At 45.7% G+C, this 21,310-nt stretch overlaps 6 protein-coding genes across 6 annotated transcripts; 3 read left to right on the plus strand and 3 right to left on the minus strand.

Moving 5' to 3' along the window:
* Window positions 1–307: 307 nt before the first annotated feature.
* On the minus strand, window positions 308–5,103 carry I203_103167 (uncharacterized protein; the record flags this gene model as incomplete). The annotated part of the gene is made up of 11 exons (XM_019150704.1): window positions 308–805; window positions 895–972; window positions 1,027–1,157; window positions 1,226–1,487; window positions 1,553–2,704; window positions 2,763–2,939; window positions 2,991–3,011; window positions 3,069–3,493; window positions 3,557–4,299; window positions 4,357–4,687; window positions 4,749–5,103. 11 exons carry the CDS (start codon window positions 5,101–5,103, stop codon window positions 308–310), a joined length of 4,173 nt encoding a protein of 1,390 aa, XP_018999931.1.
* Window positions 5,104–5,808: 705 nt separating this feature from the next.
* I203_103168 (uncharacterized protein) lies at window positions 5,809–6,849 on the plus strand (the record flags this gene model as incomplete). The annotated part of the gene is made up of 4 exons (XM_065517245.1): window positions 5,809–6,312; window positions 6,379–6,447; window positions 6,514–6,771; window positions 6,838–6,849. The coding sequence occupies 4 exons, from the start codon at window positions 5,809–5,811 to the stop codon at window positions 6,847–6,849; spliced, it is 843 nt and encodes a 280-aa protein (XP_065374063.1).
* Window positions 6,850–7,677: 828 nt separating this feature from the next.
* I203_103169 (uncharacterized protein) lies at window positions 7,678–9,696 on the plus strand (the record flags this gene model as incomplete). Its single annotated transcript, XM_019150702.1, has 3 exons — window positions 7,678–8,676; window positions 8,751–9,257; window positions 9,328–9,696. The coding sequence occupies 3 exons, from the start codon at window positions 7,678–7,680 to the stop codon at window positions 9,694–9,696; spliced, it is 1,875 nt and encodes a 624-aa protein (XP_018999929.1).
* Window positions 9,697–10,145: 449 nt separating this feature from the next.
* I203_103170 (uncharacterized protein) lies at window positions 10,146–13,888 on the minus strand (the record flags this gene model as incomplete). The annotated part of the gene is made up of 4 exons (XM_019150701.1): window positions 10,146–10,485; window positions 10,554–10,849; window positions 10,913–11,523; window positions 11,578–13,888. 4 exons carry the CDS (start codon window positions 13,886–13,888, stop codon window positions 10,146–10,148), a joined length of 3,558 nt encoding a protein of 1,185 aa, XP_018999928.1.
* A 1,436-nt stretch (window positions 13,889–15,324) lies between these two features.
* Window positions 15,325–16,575, minus strand: I203_103171 (uncharacterized protein; the record flags this gene model as incomplete). The annotated part of the gene is made up of 1 exon (XM_019150700.1): window positions 15,325–16,575. One exon carries the CDS (start codon window positions 16,573–16,575, stop codon window positions 15,325–15,327), a length of 1,251 nt encoding a protein of 416 aa, XP_018999927.1.
* Window positions 16,576–19,067: 2,492 nt separating this feature from the next.
* Window positions 19,068–20,950, plus strand: I203_103172 (uncharacterized protein; the record flags this gene model as incomplete). The annotated part of the gene is made up of 4 exons (XM_065517246.1): window positions 19,068–19,382; window positions 19,454–19,923; window positions 19,986–20,300; window positions 20,350–20,950. 4 exons carry the CDS (start codon window positions 19,068–19,070, stop codon window positions 20,948–20,950), a joined length of 1,701 nt encoding a protein of 566 aa, XP_065374064.1.
* Window positions 20,951–21,310: the final 360 nt, after the last annotated feature.

Here is a 21,310-nt window from a genome sequence, read left to right on the forward strand (position 1 = left end):
GATGTCATTCAAGGTAATTTAACAGAAAAATATGTTTTAATGAATCATCGTTCAATTGTACGCTCTCATCTCATGACAGTTGGAAATGCCAAATGCATGAATGTATTCGATTCTAACTATCTCACATATTGTATGAATCTACATATCTACTTCGACATGATACCTCAAACCCATCGCACTGATCTCAAGAAACCCCGTCTTCTCCGCCTACCTCACTTTCATTACAACAACAAATCGCTCAAGATCCGACAACGCTTTCAACGCCACATGCGCTTTTTCTCTCTTTCTACCAATGACAATACAATTTCTATTCGTCCTTGCCACCTATAACCTCATTCCCACCAGGCATGATAGATTCTCCTTCCTTCTCAACATCGCTGTCCCCGTCCAACGTGGGTGTACCGGTGCCGGTTTCAGATTGAGACGACGGGAACGTATTTGGGACTAGGTTCTGACCAAAAGTATGTTTGATACCTGGCTCTGCAGATGATACACCCCAAGCGTTATTCCCATAACCTACACTTTGTCCTACCTGACCCAAGTCTATGTTTGTTTCCTGCTCCAATCCCGTTTTCAACGAAGGGTCAATCGAATCTGTCATGTCTTCATCGTCGCTCACTTGGGCAGAGGGCACGACAGGTGTAGATGGCATATTGCCGTCGTCATCGTCTATGTCTGAATATGCAGGCAATTCATCGGATTTTGACGATGATGGTGATGAGACATCTCCTTGTAATGTGCTGGAAGGGGCAGGTTGGATGACGGGTGAAGAGGGCTGAAAAGGTGTGGCTGCGCGAGACGCTTCCTGCTCATTGAAAGAATCATGTCTCAGCTTATCCTTTCTGCAGGAAACCACGGGCATCATCATGAATTCAGCTGCTGGAAATGACTCACCTCGGCTTTGATCCTTGATATGCCACCGATAGGTCTCTTGGTTCTTCGACGGTAGAACAGCAAGTACGCGGCTCGACTCTGTAGCTACCGTCAGTCGCGGTACTTCGTGAATGTTAAGAGGAGATCACTCACCTGGACAGCATCGACATCCGCCTTTGATACTCTCGAGTCATCGTAATTGTACCATTGTCCATCCACCTTATTCCTACAGAAGGCAGTATAGTGTCCACCTCCCATACCACCAAAATGATTGTCCACGGCATCTACACGAAGACACCGCTCATCAGCATCGCCAACTGACCCCAACCAACAGGTGTTGTATCTTACTCACATAGGTCATATATCATCTCTTCATCTTCATGTTCCTCTATTCCCAATTCCTCCAAATTCGTTCCATTCACTTTCAAGCTCTGAGCTACCTTCCTCTCCCCAATCCTCTCACCGAGATCTAACCCGTCAATAGGGAAATTCACCATATTATCCAATTTATCTCCCATTCTTCGAGAAGACCCAAATCGTTTGATACAGATAACCAAGATATCAGGTGCTTTGTAAATCTCCAACTTCTTAGTAGCCGCTTGGTGCTTCTTACACTGCAGTAAATCCCAGAATATCAGCCAATTGTGATTATAGCTTAGCATTTGTAGTGTACACTTACAACTGGACAATACCATAGATCATCCTCACCCAACGTCTCTTCTTTCGAAAACTCATCTAAGCAATCTTCAATAGTAATCTTCCTACCCTCTTTCTTCTTCGCCAGTTCCTTCTCTATAGCCGGATCGACGATCTCATCACCCATTATATCTTCGTCGAGCCAATCATGGAAAGCCTCGGCAGACCATTCACAAAAAATGCCTTCGCCCGGTCGGACGACAGGTTGACCACTGTGCGCATGAGAATGTGAATGTGGGGTGGAAGAATCAGAGAGATTGCCTTCATCTTCAGAGGTATACGAGGGAGATACGATGGAATTGATCCCAGCTGTCATTCGCTTGAACAAAGCTTTCTTGGGTTTCCTCCGGGACTCAAGTAACGACCAGCTTGAAGAGGCTTCATTGGGATCTTTACTATATATTCGATGTACATTGATCTTCTCCTTGGTCTTGAAGGAATTGAACATCGGTTCACTGGCAGGTTCCGATACATATACCTTGAATAGATCCGCTCGGGGTACAAGTTTGCCTGAAACTGAGCCAGCAAGGGATCTTCCAGAGGTTGAACCTTGACTGACGAGTGAGGTCGTAGAGGGGCTTGCATGAAGGCCAGAGGGATTGGATGAAGGATTTGGCAAGTCAACATCCATAGTAGCTTCTTCTTCATTTGGAGTGACCTCGATGACAGTGGTTTGATCACCGTTCAAGTGGATTTCGGTGACTGGTAACGTATCTTCCTCCTGTTTCGGCGTGTTGGGAGTGGCAACGACAGCCTTGGAGCTCGAGGCATGGACGTATAATTTGTCTTTGAGCTCTGGCTTGACAAATCGAGTATAACCTTGCATGATCTTCTCCCGGACAGCGGCAGGATCGGAAGCATCGGATTTGGAGAGAGTGATAAAGAATGGTTTGGCGTGATTGTCAGAAGGGTAATTGTTACCATAACGAGATCGATTTTCGTTGCTCTTGAATGTATATACCGGCACTGTCACTGATTCGTCAGTTGGGACAGTGCCGACTGACCTTCGGGTCGCGGAGACAGGTGCGTCGAGCTCATAGAAGATTATGACATCGTGGTCTTTGGCTTCACCATTGTGGTCAGCGTCGATCCAGAAATTGTATGGCCGGCCATGCCACAGATCGAATCCGAGGAGCTATGCGGATTGGGGTCAGTGACGCGAATAAATCTGATGTTCCTGTAATTAGACTCACATGCGAGGCTTTACTGCCTGTCAACGCAGCAAGTCGCTCTTTGACTTGAGCGAAGGAGGCGTTTTGGGGTATAAGGAGTTTGACCAAGACTGGAGGCTTGTCGACATCCCGAGGGACAAATATCATCTTCATATGTCGATGTTGAGCGATAGGAAGGGGTACGGTTAGGTACATAAACTATAATTTCGTAAGTTAGGTAATACGGACTGGCAGGTCGGTTGTACATACTGGATCCATCGTGATCGATTCCTGTAAAGTAATTGCGATCAGCTAGTGATCTTGTGAAACAGAAGACAGATAACTCACTTTATGACATTCTGGACAGACCAAGGTACTTTGCAATTGACCCTGGAAAAGATCAACGATAACACTATCGTTTCTCTTCTTGTACCCATCCCAGCACTCTTTACCCAATTCAGCAAGGTCTTTATCACCGCCTCCGGCTTTCCAGTCGGGTTTCTCAATGTACGGTTTCTTAATGATTCTATTTAAGTCTTCGTGTAATCCGTCAAGTAAGAAAGCGATGAATTCTTGGGTGTCGTGTTGACCGTATCCTGCGAACTGAGGTGCGAATCTTGAAGTGGTGAATTTGAGGGTACGAGGGGAGTATGAGTGGTATGATGATGAGGGTACACTCCAGAGGTTCTCAATCACTTCACCGAAAGCTTCTGCAATTTTACCGTGCATACCGAGGGGGTTGTCACGGTTCAGCTCTTCGGTATATACGCCGGCTGTCATAAGCGCCCTCTGTCAGCTATAAAGTTATCGCTGTGTGAGAACATATCAAAACTCACACAAGAAGTACTCGTTAAGTTCTTGGGTATTACTCAAACACTGCACAGCACTATTCATGAAACAGGTGTTTCCTAGATTCTGCAATCCTACTAATCCCTTTCCTTTTCTATCCTGTTTCGATTGACTTCTAGTCTGAACCGCCCCGTTACTGGAGGTAGACGCTTGCGGTACAGTCAAAGCATTGCTGGATCCACCAAAGAAGGCAGGTTTTGAGAATAATGGTGCCGTCTTCTTTACGACCGCTTTGTTCTCCCCATCGATATCAACGTTCCAAACAGTGTTGCCAACTTCTATTTTTCCAATTTCAATAGCTACTATCTGATTCTTGGAGCTTCCCAAGACAGCTTCGGCTAGATCTTGAGCTGTTTCTTCGGCTGGAAGGTAGTTGCCGGTAGTTCCAATCAGAGCTGAGGGTGAAATGACCAATGGACCCGAAGATAGCAGTTTCTCGTCGTTTGAAGGTGTTTTCTCGATCTTCCATAGACGTATTGGTGTAGTGGTATCTACAGCGGATGAGCCGAGTTTTTCTGCTGCAACGGATTTGACGAATTCTTTGAATGTTGGCATAGAAGCTGTGCTTGGACACATGAGTACGACTTGAGCAGATTCATCGTTTTCCGGTTTCGTATAGGTGGATGATGGAGCGAGAACAACAAACAGTCGGATGGTAGCAGGTTGAATTTCTATATTTTCGGGTGGCACGCAATATCGAGGTAGAATGGGTCCTTCATATGGTCCGAACCTATCTAAGCTAGTGAGCACACACACAATGACATGCTGACAATAAAAGGTGACTTACCATTCTATGAACTTCTGCCAGCCTTCACTAGGGATAAAAACGAAATCCCTGTTTTCCTCTGCATCCCCTAAAGCCCATACCTGTTCCTTCTTCGCTTCTCCAATTAACTGATAACCATCTGTATGGCTGCCCTTTGACTGAATGACCCAGAAAGTTTCGTCTGATTGATCAGGAATCAATCTGGTCATTGCAGCTTTCAATTCCTCGGGTAGGGTTGAAGTGTCAGTCTGGTACACATCTTCGTCATAAGCCAGCTCGGTGAGTTTGGTAAGAATGGTCTTAGGTAGGATGTAGTATCTTTCATAGGGGACCAAAGGGGGGCTCAGTTGGTCTGTCGAACATCAGGATAACATCAGCGAAAATACTGTTTGTCAAGTAAACGAGCGACAAACCTAAAGTCTCATCATATCTCTTCTTCCACACATTACCAGTCTGAGGTCCATCTTGCGTGATAGTCTTATCCCCTTCTTCCTCCCCATTCCCATCATCTGACGAACCAATTTTCACTTCGCCAGTTCTCTCAACCCAGTTCTTACTTCCCGTCTCGTCGGCATCACCATCACCATCCTTGTCAACTCTGAGGGGACTGCTGGTACCGACCATACTGTTTGTCCCGCCGAGTGAAGGGAATATGTCCGAAGGATCTTCCGAAGCTGCTCTTTTGGGCGAAGAGGATGAAGTAGGGGAAGGCGGCTGTGAGGTGGAGCGAGGTCGTTTGAGTGAAGGTGGTAAGACGGAATGCGTCATGTGTTTTGAACGAAAGTGTGCGTGTATATGGAGACCTTCAGTCTGTCGGTGCAATGGTATTTGACTGAGGATGATCCGTCTGAAGTGTATTATTTTGAGTAATTACTGATTTATAGATGGACGATGTCGATGGAAATGCGAAAAGTTGAATACAATTCAACACTAATGTCAGTGATCAGATTCAATCTCGAGGAGTAGATAATTCAACGAGCAATGACAAATGATTCCCTCTTCGACACTTGACTGCACACATCCGTCTACCTTCAGATCATGCATAAATATGGTGTAGACAAGAACGAGCGTCTCATGCTTCTCATATGCATTGAGGACGGCAGGGATGGCAAAAAATTGTCCCAGAGCTGACTCGAACAGCTGTCTCCACAGAATTGTGTGCACCACAATGTAACGTACTGACCACCTATACGACTGAGACAGCCTTTTCCTAACGACACGAGACGAGCCACGTGTTTTGGAGCTGCAATTTCGAATTTTGATTATGTATATGTACTCATATGCTGGACGCTCATTCCGGCTGATTCTAGTTGTTACTTTGACGTCGTTTGCCACTGCCTACGTTTCATTTCCCACATCCACATTCTCTCCTTCGACTCTTATCTCTGGAGACACAGCCTTCCTCTCCTCACTTATATCACACTGATAGCTTCATACGTCTGTCCCATCCACTCACGCAGCAACTCAGCAGACATGTCAGCCCCACCTCAATACACCGACAACCCTCAAGCAGGACCCCTACCACCCAAGAAATCGTACGGCGCTGCCCCCACCGACGGCGATGTCGAAGCTACTGAACCATTACTGGCCACTGCCCAAGCATCCACATCTGCTCAAAGAACCGGGAACGCATGGATGGATGAAGGTTCGTCAGACGATTTCAAAGTCGGTGTGAACGTCATCGACTGCGATACCGAAATTAGATTAGCTTTCATCCGAAAAGTCTATTCGATCTTATTCCTCCAACTCCTCTTAACCTCTGTGGTATCCTTGGGAATGTCTTATCCCAAAGTATCAGAGTTTACCAAACAGAACAGCTGGATTATCTGGATCCCCTTGATTGGAAGTATGGTTTCGTTGTTTATGGTATATTGGAAAAGACATCATCACCCTGCGAACTTGATCTTACTTGGTATTTTTACGCTTTTCGAAGCGATGTCAATTGGGTTCGTGACTAGTATGGTAGAGGGTAGAATTGTGAGTCGTGCACTCGCTGCTATCATTCGTCTGATTGATATACTCAGCTGAAAACCCCGTTCATAGGTCCTTCAAGCTCTGTTCCTCACGTTAGGTGTATTTGCCGGACTGACCCTTTTCACCTTCCAAACTAAAGTGAGCAAACGAGGTTGACCTCTGTGATTTCCACCGGAACCGTCTGCTAATTTCTCTTTGTCTCAGTTCGACTTCTCCTCCCTCGCACCATTCCTCTTCGTAGGTATCTGGGGACTCATCACCGCATCCCTCGTCCAGATCTTCCTCCCATTCAACGCAAATGTCGATTTGGGCATCGCATGCTTTTCCACCCTCTTATTTGCCGGCTTCGTTTTGTACGATACTCAACAGATCATGAAGCGACTTTCGGTAGATGAAGCTATCTTGGGTGCTTTGACTTTGTACTTGGATTTCTTGAACTTGTTCTTGAGCATCTTGAGAATCGTAAGTTATCTGCTTCGCGTGGGTAACAATGTGCATTGCTGACAAGTTGAACAGCTCAATAACCAGAACAACCGTTAAATGTCAAGTGGAATCTTCATGGTGGTGCTCGACCCTCAATAACATACTCTCAGCCATATCTTTCCATTTACATTACCTCTTGCGTGTATCCCATTTTATGATTTCCACTAACGTTCATCTTAACCCATTATGATCATCTCTATGTACTATTGTGATTCCATCTTTTACCTCTTTGTGCCACTTGATCTTGCGCCCCTGTCCATCATTGCTGATGAGTCGAAGTTTCACATGTGAAACATAATACTAATTCAGACTACTCACCTTATCAGCCTCTTTCGTACTTACGTTAGTGCACATTACTAGCCTCCTCCGCAATATGGTCCGTCAATTTCAATATCAACCAGCTTAAATAAGATGTATACCGAAAGTAATGCGAAGATACCACATCCGCGCTTCGCCTTCTCCGAGATTAGAAAATCAGGAAAATAGAAATTTTGATCTCGACCAACTGGAAAGGGAAAACGACCGAAATCGATAAGATAACTTTGATGGGTTTCCTAAAGCAGATGATCGACCGACGATTCCGTACCCGAAGTCAAGTTAACATTCTGCCCTGTCGACGGTGCTAATGTTGCTTTTTGCAGCTATCGTATGATCATTGAAGTGTCAAAGCTGGTTGAGCATACGCCGTTGATAAGCATGTAGAGGATATATAAGCTCAACTTCAGAGGGATATTCCGAATTATTTTCCAACTCATCTGATCTTACCAATCATATAGATACGTACAGCTCCACACATCCAACCAACACAGAAATCTGCTCAAAGGTTTATACAACAGCATCTCCGATTCAATTAACCGATAATCAAGTCAACTTAACCAATTCACCATGCACGCTCAAGTATATTATCAAATCCTTCTCTCTCTCGCCTTACTTCCCTCAGCCTTCGCCTCACCTTTACGAGCGACCAACACCGATTCACCAGCAAGTAAAGGTACTATCATCCCTATCACCCATCGATCTCCTTTACTCTCCCATCCAATCTTATCAGCCCGTACAGACGACTACATACCGATTTTCGACACTCAGGCTGCTGAGCTAGTTCAAAAAGAGCTCAAAGCAGTCAAGAACAAATATTCCAAAGCTGCACAGTACCTATCCGGTGTCCAAGTGGCAGAAGCGGACGTTTCGTTCCAACAACCCAACGCAGCCTTACCTGTCCAAGCTGCTCAATCTGCTAAATCCATCACTACCACTCGGGCAAGTACAGCAACCTCAAGTATTCAGTCGACTATCCCTTCGATCAGCTCACCCACAACAACGGTCACATCGACAGCTAAGACCTGGTCAACGAGTGTCACTGTGAATGCGGCTAACACAGTTTCTACAAGTGTCATCACTTCCACAAAGGTCCCTCCACCTAGTGGAACAGGTATCGTCGCTCCTCTAGCATCCATCTCAATAGATAACGATGGTGTGTTCAACATGCTGGGTAATCACGCTCCGCTGTTGGCTCCAATCATCGGATCACATACTCGATCGGCAGTTTCGAAATCTGACCCTTCTGCATCAGCTACCAATACAGTATCCACTTCGACATTCTTCCCCAGACAGAAAACGTCAACATCGACGACATCAAATATTGTTGTCAGTTCAACAACGAAGAATACCCTGCCTAGCTTGCCTACCAGCTTGGTCTCTGCGGACTTACCGTTAGATCACAGATTAGGTGATTTACATGTCAGGGGTAAATCGAGTTCACCTATTGTTCCATTGACAGATTATATTCAAGGTTCGTTGGACGTATTGTACTATGGAAATATCAATATTGGAACGCCCTCGCAGACATTAAGTGTAGATTTCGATACTGGTTCAGCGGACTTATGGGTAAGTCAGATTTTACCCTACTCCTCTTACACACGGAAACACCAAACTGACATTGGTATATATCATACGTTCAGTTCCCAGTAAAATGTTCAAATTGTCAATCAGCACAATTCGATTCCTCCCGTTCATCCTCCTACCAGTCCACCACCCAGTCATTCGGAGTGCAATACGGTTCGGGATCCGTTTCCGGTCAATTGGCAAGGGAAAACGTCATGGTGGCCAATACGATGGTTCAAGGACAATATTTCGGTGCGGTGAACAGTGAATCATCCGATTTTCAAGGTAATCCAAATTCAGGTGTAATGGGAATGGCTTTCAGTTCGATATCATCTTCGGGTAAACCGACATATTTTGAAAATCTAATCAATAACAAAGCTGTCAGTTCACCATTATTTGGTTTCCACCTGACAAGAAGACAAGCACAGGGTAGTCAATTGTGTATCGGATGTTATGATTCGAGTAGATTTACCGGTGGGATCAGTTGGATACCCGTTATTTCACAGACTTATTGGTCAGTGTCGATGACTTCATTCAGTACCAATGGAGGAAGATCTAATGCTTTATCGCAATCTCTTATCGGGGTGAGTCAAAGCTTTCAATACTATCACACTGTAGTCAAGTGTCGTTAGCTAACTCTGTATGATCTTCTAGGCAATTGACACTGGTACCACCTTGATCTACGTTCCAACCTCGATCGCCGATGCCTTCTATTCCCAGATTCCCGGCTCATCTAGAGCAGACCAATATGGCGAAGGGTTCTATCAATATCCCTGTAAAGCATCTATCACCATCTCGTTAGGGTTCAATAACAAGAACTTCAATATGAACACGGTCGATTTCAATCTCGGTAAAACTTCGTCAGGATCAAACCTCTGTGTGGGGGCGGTATTGGCTGTTGCAGATGGATTCCCAGACAATCTCGCTATTGTGGGTGATGCGTTTTTGAAGAATTGGTATAGTGTTTATGATTATTCGAATGGTGTCAGAGTGGGTTTGGCAAGTTCGACTAATAACAAGTAATCGAAATAGATTATACTGTACATAAGGATATATGGTTTGTAGATTATAAACTTTAGATCATAGATTATAGGTTGTAGATTATAGATTATAGATTATGCATTGATCAACAACTCGATGCAATCCCTTTTCCTTCGCACCGAAATTGACGGAAATCAATGGAATCCACAGTCAAAGGACTACATCATATCATTCATGCATTATTGTCATTTCATCAATGCGTTACTATGACTTCTAACAAATCAATCTAACCTACTATAAACTGCTTCAAGCATATTCACAAATATAAACTAAATTACCCAATATCAAGGCAAGGAACCAACTTGTCTCTGGACAGAAATTCCTTCTTCACGATCTACTACTTCTGACATTACTAATTTACAACATCCTTTCTTAAGCCGTATGGTCTGTAGACTAATTCAATCTATATATACAACAATATTCCATCTGATCTAGCCATCCATCATCTCCACATCTTCACTTATCGTACTAGACGGGATCGCAAACCCCCCAGCCAAAACATCCACTAACCAATTTTTATCCTCAGGTGCCAAAGCAGGTTTCTCACTTTTACTCTTCGCCCTTACAATCACAGGATGCTGGACGATATGTCCAATGGTAGGTCTACATTCAGGTTCAGAGTTCATACATTGGGTGATCAAATCGCACAGCGCAGGTGAAAGAGGCGAAAGGTCGACAACAGAGAAATCATTCGATCGAAGTGCTTGCCACGGTAAACCACCATCAGGTACACAGATATTGGTTGATACTTCGAGAATGACCAGACCGAAACTGCCCAGAAGTCAATATCAGTACGAATACATAAGCAATTTAGACCACTTGACCACTAATACACTTACGAGAAAATATCCGCAGCCATGACAAACACCCCTCTCAACATCTCAGGAGGCATATAAACTCTATCACCTTCTCTTTCCAGTTTCTCGCTTTTCGATGGGAAAGCAACAATACTCGAGTTTTGATTACTTCCAACACCTAATCCTGATCCTTTGAGGATTTCAGAAGGTTCGATCCGAGGGTATCGAGTGGCCAAGCCGAAATCACCAATTTTTAATGATCCTGTAGAAGATATGAGGATGTTGGCAGGTTTGATATCGAAATGGATCACGCCGTTAGAGTGGATATGGTTGATTCCCTAGAATCACAAATATCAGCTCTGAGCAACATAACATCTTGAGCGAGGAAGACGTAAACTCACATCACTTAACTCTCTGACAATTTTCCATACCCTCCCCTCATCCAATCGCTCTACGACTCTACCGTACTCTTCCAAGAAGAACGATAATGATCCTAGACACAATTCAGTCTGAATGAACAGCTGTCGATTCTGTTCCCATGCATCTTCAAATTTGATCACGTGGGGACAAGGGTTCTTCGATAGATGTCGGAGGATATCAACTTCTTCGAGGTGTCGTAGTCTGTCTTTTATACCATCAAACACCCCTCTAGCTTTCTTCACCGCCCATAATCCCTCTCCATGTCTATCTTGAACTTTGACCACCGTGGAGAAAGCACCTTTACCCAGAACTTCCAAAGTGATAAATTTCTTTTCGAACAAATCTTCTTCTGCAGGTTGTATAGTGGAAGTGGCAGGGTGTGATTGTCGGTGGTGTAGTGTACGTTGATGATGTTGATGTTTGCTGGACGGTGGTAAAGCAGGTAAAGAAAGTCGAGGCATTATTCCTGATCCGGTGGAAGAGATATTCTTCATTGATGAAGGTGGTGATTTGGCATGGGAGATGTGGTGCAGAGTTGCTGTGGAAGATAACTTCGGACTGGGCGTGGGAGTGATCACATTCGATCGAGCTGCTATTATACCACATAAATCAGTCGAGTCCTTGACACACAATCGAATTTACTCACCGGCCAGCGTAGCTTTCTCCCCGCCACCTTTCGTCGGTGTACCTTCATCCTCACTCTCAGACGCCACACCATTACTCAACCTCCTCAGCAGACCCACTCTATTCATCTTGCCAGTCCCGGCACCAAGTGTTAAAGGTTTCAGGCCCTGGGACTGCGCGGCTTTACTGCCCATCCCAACCGTCGGACTCGACGCAGCGTCGTCAGTATCCATCGGTGAACCTCCCCAGTCAGGTGAAGACGACGTAGTCAGCGTGAGCTGAGGTACACCGGATCCAGGTCGTTTCTTCATCGTCGATGGCGGAGGCAACTTCTTCGTCGAGGGGGGCGGTATGAAGCTCGATCTTGAGGTAGAGGGTATGTTAGGTTTGGTCGACTCTTCCAATGGAGCACCATTCGTATCGTCCGATTCGAAAGGCGTTGAGCCGAGAGTAGGTTGAGAGGAAGAATGTCCGATCCCTCTTGGTACAGTCGATGAATGGGTGAAGGCATTCTTCTTGACGGGTGTATCAGGCATAGACGGTTTAGCTTCGTTTCCACCATGTTTCAATCCTAATCCTACACCAGTCTCACCCAAGAAATCAAAAGCGTTTTGGTTGGCCGGCCATCCACTAGCCATCATCGGCGTGATACCTGGGGTCTCAACGTCCATACCTGATGATGATGATGATCGCTCATCTCCCATCGACGAGGTCCTCTTGAGCATCGCAGGACGACGTGGTCGAACCGATGCAGTAGGTCTCATCACGGAGGGGGGAGGTATCAAAAGTTTTGGTTTCGGTCGATCATCTTCATCTCCCATCGATACTCCACTATCTCTCGGTTTGAACTTCCTACTGACGGTGTTATGCGGTTGTTCAAAAGCTTCTTGAAGTGGCTTGACATCTTCGAATATAGGTGGTTCGGCAGGCGAGAAGGCAGATGCAGGTGGCGTAAGATTTGCAGTGGAGAGAGAAGACAAGGATGAATTGGAGTAGCTGAAATCGGGCAGTGGACCAAGATTAGGTGTAAGTGATAAAGCTAAAGATTTCGCACCGAATGATCTAGATAAAGAAGCAGTATTCGCAGCATGAGGTAAACCTTCACCAGAATTGATTCTTTTGTGAGCTCTGCCGCTAGATGAAGAAGATGGTAATCCTGATAAACCTGATGAGCCAAAAGTTGATGCTGGTCGGGTCTTCTTCACTTGGATATGCGAGGTACTACCAAACAACTCATCTTTATCACTTTCACTTGAGGTAGGTATCTGATCGAGTGAGATGGCCTTCTTCGTTATCGATCCTAGTGTTGGTCTTTCAGCATCCGTACCTGCCCTGGCTCTAAGTGGATGCGAGGTGGATAACCTGGGTATCCGCGACGAATCGGCTTTGTGGGAGAAGAGCGAGTTGGAGGAAGTACCATCTTGTGATTGTGATGTGCGCATAGGTGGGAAAAGTGGTTGAGGGGGTGGTACAGGTAATCCATTACCCATTATAGGTGTAGGTGGTGAGAAAGGTGATTCGTCTTCTTCATCATTATCTCCCGTATTCATGAAATGGCTGGTGGCAAATTTGAGTGGACTTGATTGATCACCCAAGGTTAACCTTTCCTTCTCGGCGGATAAGAATACGCTTCTAGGATCTTCTTTCGTCTTTCCAGCTCTAGCCAAACTTCTACTCTGTCCTGGAACCCTTCGGATAGGCGATTCATCATCTACCAGTTTCAACCTCGCCGTTGCACTTGCCATTCCACAAGCTGGTGTAGGACTTTCCTCGAGCGGCGACGACGATGAGGCAGCTGAATCTTCTCTCATCATAGAATTGCTCTTTTGCAGATATGCTAATCGAGAAGGCGATGCTGAGGGTGAATATCCATTATGAACAGAGTGAGGATGCAGATTCACTCCTAAGCCATATGTCGTTCTAACAGGCGAGATCATGACAAAGTCGTCGTCCTGTTGTCTGTTTGATGGTGATGGGGAAGGTGAAAGTTTGTGTTTGCCTTTGGAGGACGGGAAAGGGGATTTGAACGATGATGAGGAAGGGACTGCGAAGGGATTTGCCATGGGACTTGCAGCGGTTGCGGCGGCAGTAGCAGTTGCGCTGGAAGATGTCGAAGAGGAAGAACCACCCCCGCCAGCGGAGGAAGATGAGGAGGAAGAAGACGAGGTGGATGATTTACCGAACGAAGAACTGGTAAACCAGGTGGTAGGTCTATTCAATCCTTTTGCTCTAGGTACTCTGAAATTGGTCGTGGTAGACGAGGTCGGGTTTGATGATGAAGACTGGTGATGTTGAAGCACGGGCCCACCGTTGTTTGATGTACGTGCGGTCATGGTGGTGATGATTAGCCAAGTAACAATTGTTTATCGATTATAACGAGAAGGGTGAAAAGGGGATTGTCGATATCAGTCAGAGGTCGAGATTGAAATGTGGATGTTTATTATTGAGGATGACGAATGTCAAATTTGTCGTTGTTGTTTGTGTGAAGTTGAGATGAGGCTTGTCGAAAAGTGAAAAAGGTCAAAACGTGATCAAGTGAAAAGTGATAGTGAGAATTGGCTGGTGGGAATATCAAAAGTCGTCGTTGACCGTAAATGGGTGTTGGATGATGACGAATGACACTGTCCAGATGGATGAGCGAGGTGGAAGTTGGTTGATATGTTCTATGTTGGTGTTGAAACGACAATGAGGAACGCGTCTCCCCACCTTCCTTGCTTTAACCAGGTGATAGCAGGTTAAAGTAAAATAACCTTTTCACTCTGAAGCTTGATTCACCCGGTCATTCGTACTCCTCTTGCTTCTACCTCAGATGTCGACGATGAAGATGGGTTGAGATGGAATGAATTGAATCGAATCGAATTGTACAAAAAGTAATGTTTGAATTGAATATGTGATGGGATGTTGTGTTAAGGGTTGAGTGATGGGGGGATATGGAAAGTAAAAACAGTCACATACAACGCCAGGGGTGAGGGTGGGTTGTACCGTAGCTCAGGACGCACAGGGCACCGCGTTACCCTTATTACCTGTTGTTTGTCTTCTCACGTGCCGCCACATTCACAAGAACAAAAAGGGAATACGCGTCGTCGGAGTTATCAGAAGAAGCTGCAAGAGTGGCATAAACATCTATACGCTCAACGTATGCTCAGAAAATAGTCATCGGAACAAGCACTCCACATCCGTCCACCCATACGCTCTTGGGGGTCAAGGGGCTCAGAAAGCTAGGAAGAGGGGATCAAGTGATGCATGCAGGAGATGGCGGAGACAGGTCGTAGGGAACGACCAAGACTGGAGAGGGTGTGCCACATAATGATCGCTCGGAGTAGCATCGATGTCCGCTTCAAGTCCCCGATAACTCGGCAATCAAAGCACCAGAGGATCAATCACCTACGTCATAGCATCTTGAATGTCGGTTGAACCTCATGTTGAAAGACATGAGCACAGAGATAAGCTAGAAGATACATCTGACACAGGAAACACAGTTATGAGATATAAAATGACATCAAGCAGGTCTCAACAAGGGACAGAGAGGATGGGGAAGCGAACGATCAATGAGCTATAAGAAATACGAAAAGATACAAAACGACACAGTAGATATGACACGATGGGTTGAGGGTGTACACTGATTAAGGTGTGGATGGACTGACGATTGATGGAATGCTTGACTTCTATGATATCATTGGACGTGAAACGATCTATGGAGAATATCTGAGCGGTATCAGCATCGTACCGATATGGTTTAACGCATCGACTGGTGAGATTCAACTCACGACTATATAACAGCCTTCATCTCGTAATCCCTTAATCTCTCGGGTAACTGTGTCTCCCTTCTGATCCTCCCATTATCACTTGATCCGACACTAGCTACACTTCCAGCTCTATGAAACGTGGTCGGAGGCGTCGAATTCGATACTGACCTTCGTAAGCCGATTCCACCAGTCACTGATTTGGGTAAAACCTGGCCATGAGAGAGCGGGACAGTCTTGGTCAACCTCTCTTGCAGATCTGCATCTAGACCTTCAGGTAAAGTCGAGGGAGTTCCAACCGGAGAATGAGTATTGGCTCTTCTAGCATTACTCCTTTCTGTAACATCGGTCGATAACTTTGATTTCTTCCTAGGTCCCGTTTCATCCTCTTGTTCTCTACTCATCACTTCTTTCAGTGGACTTCCAATCACAGGTGAGCCCACTACACTGTTCAACCCGCTAGTCAAGATGGGTATGACACCTTGACTCCTTGTTCTTTTCAATCCGTTCGACCTCCCCCCTAAGACAGGTGAGGAGCCATCTTCAGATGCCGCCTGAGTAGTTATGGCCGGAACGGTCTTCTCCTCCGGACTGGGAGGTTTGGATTGTTCGAAAGATGATCTCCTAGATGTAGTTCCTTTTCTACCTCCTCCACTGACTGTCTTCCTATTTGATTTCTTTTTAGCAATTGCGTTGGCTCTGGCTATGGCCGCATTCTCCTTTTTCATCTGCACCTTCTCCTCTTCCAATCTCCTGTTCCTCTTTACCTCCTTGGGGGATGGGACGTTCGATCGGGTATTAGATAAATCGCTCAATCGTGAGTACGGATGATGACTTAGTGGTAAGATCGTAGGTACAGGTGTAGATTTCTTAGATCGTTTACGGGATGGCGAATGATGCGATAGGGAGGTTTCCTCGGTAGAAGAGGGTATAGCGGTCGTGGAGCACCTATCGACGATGGGTCGGAGTAAGGGAGTAAGGGATGCTAATTTGTCGGAAGAGGGAACGACGAATACTGGACCTTTACGTCTCTTCGATCCGGTAGAGGTTGGTATGGCTGTGGAAGATGACGAAGTGGATGCGGAGGTAGTAGATTCAGCAGTGATGATGGGCTGTGGAGTAGGTTTAGGTTTGGATGTAGTGGACGATTTGTCAATGGTGATATATGGAGAAGAGAGGATACGGTTGTTGGTTGCGACTTTCCTCTTGGATAGAGTACGAGAGGAAGGTTTGTTGGACGGAGGGAAATGGAAGGTGATGGCGATTGGTTGTGACATGGTGTGCTAATCTGACAGATCACGATGAGAATTTATATCAGTTAGGTCTATCGCTGACATCGATGTATGACATGTAGAGAGACTACCAACAGTGATGATAACCTCTTATACCTCTCTTCGATATACTTTCCAAAGTGATGCTAGCTGGGATAACCTTTAACCCCGTGAAAGGATGTTTATCGGTAAAGGTCTATGAAGGGTGGTGTAATGGGGTTGTTTCACAATAACAAATACAATAGCGGTTTAAAGGTGTTTATGATCGCTGTTGTTTCTCTTGTGGGCAGCGATGAATACGACAAGAACAATAGAGCTTAGGCGGTCAATTTGGTTCTAGTTGAATGAATGGTGTGGTGAATGATCAGGATGTGAGATGTCAAGACAGAGAAGATTTGCATGACCAGTATTGACCGCATATTGACTGGTGGTGGTTGGTGAGTATCGGTAAAAGGATCCGACATAACCACGCTAACCCTAAAAAACGAAAAAAATAAAATAAAAACGACCTGACCCTTAACGCGTCTTCATTACAAGTAACATTACAATATTTTTTCTAATACGCCCTTTGGGGAATTAGACGGCCGTGCTATCTGTCGGATTACTAACCTATCCTGATACACCTCCACACGGATTTGCTCGGTTTTGATGGGAGATTTACGTAAAGCCATGAACCTGAAACAGTCAAGTGAGGGGATTCTTTGTCCAGCTCCGCCCGGAAATGTATTTCGGGTCTTGCAATAGGATGTTGCTCAGCGACAGCGTGCACGACGGATGTTATCCATGATGTAGCCACTACATCTGGGAATATGACTTGGGGTATGAGAGGATGGTATCGGTGATGACGAGGTGGTTGGGATGATGGACCACAGAATCATGGTTTGTACAAATATGTCTTACATCACCCCGATCGGAGTAAATGAATTTCGTCAAAATCAATCGATCCGATCTATACCCACCATTACCTACAGCGCTATATCTTGACCAATCCGGTCCCATGCACCCTCGAGCTTACATGTTAAAGAAGCTGGGTCAGCATGACCACAGAGTCATACATACACTTGACTATCATGCTCTCAACGAATAAATCCTCCTATCGCACTCGTCTAGTCGAGCTGTATCTCTGGTACTGGTCCAACCATGAAGAGGCACCGCCACTACCCGTTGTAAATTACCCAATCCGCTTATTCGGCGGTACGGTAAAACCAAAGTTCACATTCCATATTCAGGGTACGACCAGGACATGCACTCTGCTTCTCTGTCTTTGTCTCGGGCTTACTTACGTATCTTCTTTCTTTTTAACCACGAGAGGAGGCGTACACCTGCAGTTGTATAAAGTAGAGAAAAGATTAGTCAGGTCAGGTGCGAATCCATAATCCGTCGGCGGTTATGATCCGAAATCTTGGGTGGGTGTGGAAAAAAGGGGCTTAGCCTTCCCCCTTGCCTTCTAGTCATCGAAGATCGTTGTACTACTATCCATGCATGATCAATCGATCAATCAATCGTTGTGAACTGTGAACTGTGATCTAGACTTGTAAGGAGTTGAAACGAATCGACCAATATCTTTCAAAGGACCAGAAAGTGATAGCAATCAATCGATACGACTTGGTTCCAGTTCCAAGTCCGAAACATCACTCACCCCATCACCCATCACGATCATTTTCCCTTCCTTTGGTTATCACCGCTTGATATCATCCATCATTTATAGGCATAGGAATCATTATCATCGATATCCTCCTCACTTGTATCGGCAGTACTCGTAGCAAGAGATACCTGCTACAGTACAGTTTATCAACGATAATAAACCGGATTCTTCATCCGACCCAAAATCAAAATCAATTGAATTGGGGAATTTCGTCGTAGCCAAGACATACAGATATCCCAAGATTGAAGATTCAAGACACCCGTTGAACTCTCAATCGATATTCTCGACTGTGCAACAAACATACAATCGTAATATTCTCGTCATTCCATCCCATCCCATCCCATCCCATCCCAAAACTCATTCCTCGACGACGCCATATGATCTAATCGAAGTGAGCTGTAAAAGTCCACCTGTACGAGTACTAGCCGGACCGACAAAGTTCCCATCAATCGCAATTGCAACACAGCATACCCTGTGCTACTTCACACAGCACACAGACTTCACAACCGAGTCACCAACTGTGACAGTGCTGCCATCATCATCATCACGCTGCAAACGTCTCGCGCTTAACGAATTCTCATGAACCCAACCTCACCCGCTGTCTTCCACAGTATCAAAGGAAATTGACACTTCATATTTAGAACATAACTCAACATTAGAGTACTACTCACTACGAAGAACATCACGAAAGAGTGGAATCAGAAAATTGGGAAATAGGCGAGGCGAGAGAATCAGAAAGGAGGACTTTCTCAAAATTCTAGCTCCGAATAAAATCGTCCTTCTCATCCTATCCCATTTCTCACATTACCATTGCATTTTTCCTCACTCCCTCTTTGCTACGACTCAAGCCATCATGTCCACCACGGCCATCCGGATGTCCTCTCACGCCCCTTCACCATCATACGTCCCCCGAAGTAGTCTACCCAGTCGACCGAACTCTCCCGCTTTACCGCCCAAACCCGCCGGCGCATTCCATCATGGTCATGGACGATCATCTTCAACCTCGAGGTTGGACTCACACTCGCACACTTTGTCACCATCATTAGCATCGGGTCAGGCCCCGACACCTAGGATTGGACCCATGGAGAGGAGTTCAAGTGGGTTGAGGAATGAAGTTAAGGGTGATTCGAAGAAAGAGAGAAGTAAAGCTGCAGAGGCTATCTTAAAGGTGAGTCAGGTCTTGTGACATATTTTACAAAGTATGAAGATACTATACTAATGTTCATCACTTATCTCTAGATACTATCATCGTTACCCGCCCCATTACCCGAAACACTCCCGACGACTTTCCTCCCTACACCTTCTACCTCACCAATCTCATCGACCCCATCGCCGCCTTCCGCACGAAGCTTTGGTGAATACGCCCGTTCGTCCGTGAAGCGAAACAAGAGGAAAAGATCGACCGATTCTTCCGATTCTTCCGGCTCTGACGGGCCTTCCTCAGCTGGCATAGGATTAGGTCTGGGTTTATCGATGTCCCCCACTGATCAGACCGCAAGGAAAAAGGTCAAGAATGATACGCCTGCGTTGGACCGACGAACTTCACTTAGTAGTACGGCTGGTCGAGGATTGACACCGAATATGGCTGGGTCAAGTCCTGCTTTGGGAGCTAAGAAATTGGGTAATAGCGCGCTGAGGAATGAGCTTGGGGAGAAGGAAGAGGGCAAGGAAAGCTGGTCGAGGGATAAATGGAGGAAGATGGCTCAGGTGTGAGTGGTTGATCGATGATTGTGCAACAGATGTAGCCGAAATGCTAACCTTCCTCTCGTAGATATCGAGACCGAGCACTCCTCCTCAAACGGCACGGCGATGCGTACCAACGTTCCGCCTCTGCTCACCCTCAATTCACCTCGGTATTGCCTCATGACCCACTCAAAGGGTTATTATCGCACACCGACGCTGCGCTCCTCTGGCTCTACTCGTACTTCTGCGACGAGCAGGGCGGGGGTAGGGTCAGGTCCACACCGTATAACGAGTCTGCGAATCTGAGAGATTTCGTCAGACGTAGTTGGGAGAGCGAAATGAGAAAGGCACCAGAGGAAGAATCAGGAAGGAGGGAAATGGCTCAGGCTATGGTCGGGTTGATGTGAGTTACCTCCTTCAAAATATGTTCTCTGTGCTAATCGATCTATCAGGCATCTGATTGAAGCTGTTATATGCTATCATCTCACTTCGGAACAACTTGCCCATTTGAGTAAACGAGGTAGAGAATTAGCTTCTTCTAATGGGACACCTACGAAATCGCCCGGGTCAACTACCAGCAATTCACCTCCTAATTCTGCAAGTGTGCAAGGTCCCGGTCAACCCCCTCATCCCTCGCCGGCAGGTGGATCAGGCATGTCAACATCTTCATCTCCTGAATCGACCTACGTCTCATACTCCCTCCCTCCGGATTTGTTACCATTAATATCAACTAGTACCTCGTCGTCTTCTCGCGCACAGCAACACCTGTTGACATCACGACATCACCTTTCACTTAAATTGCTACGAACGTGGTTCCCTAAAACCTTCAATTTTGCCATCAACTCCGAATTGAATGACGAAGCGTTACCTGTCCCTGGGGACTCCCTCGGCTCAGCGAGAAAGATCGATATTGACTCCCATCCCGAGAGGTTTGCCTGGCCGATCGAGCTGGGAATGCATAATCCCGTGGCGCACACGGTCGCTTTTGGGAGGTGTTTGGTGGAGGAGATGGCCGAGGAGATGGGTAAGGAGTGGGTGAGGGTGTTGGAGTGAATAGTTCTTCCAGCAGAAGAATGATTAAATTAGGTCATCGTTCATCTGTCCTGGTCATTTTGTGTTAGTCTATATATACATTGTTTGTTTGTGTTACAATACTATAATCTGTTGCGATCCTCGTCTATTACGACTTGTTCTGGTCTATCCTTTTGGGACTCTTGTGATTTAATTTGTAATTACAGGTAATATCTTTGTAACATGTAGAGACTATATGTTTATCATAGATGATTTGGATTGAACCGAGATGAATATGAATGTTTACGATGTATATCTTCTTTCCATATGATGACGAAACCCATCAATCCGGTTAGACAGACAGATAGCTTAGATTAGTAGTCGCGTTGATTTCGTTCGATC

The sequence above is a fragment of the Kwoniella mangroviensis genome (assembly GCF_000507465.2).
Source record: "Kwoniella mangroviensis CBS 8507 chromosome 1 map unlocalized Ctg01, whole genome shotgun sequence".
NCBI classification, from domain to species: Eukaryota; Fungi; Basidiomycota; class Tremellomycetes; order Tremellales; family Cryptococcaceae; genus Kwoniella; species Kwoniella mangrovensis.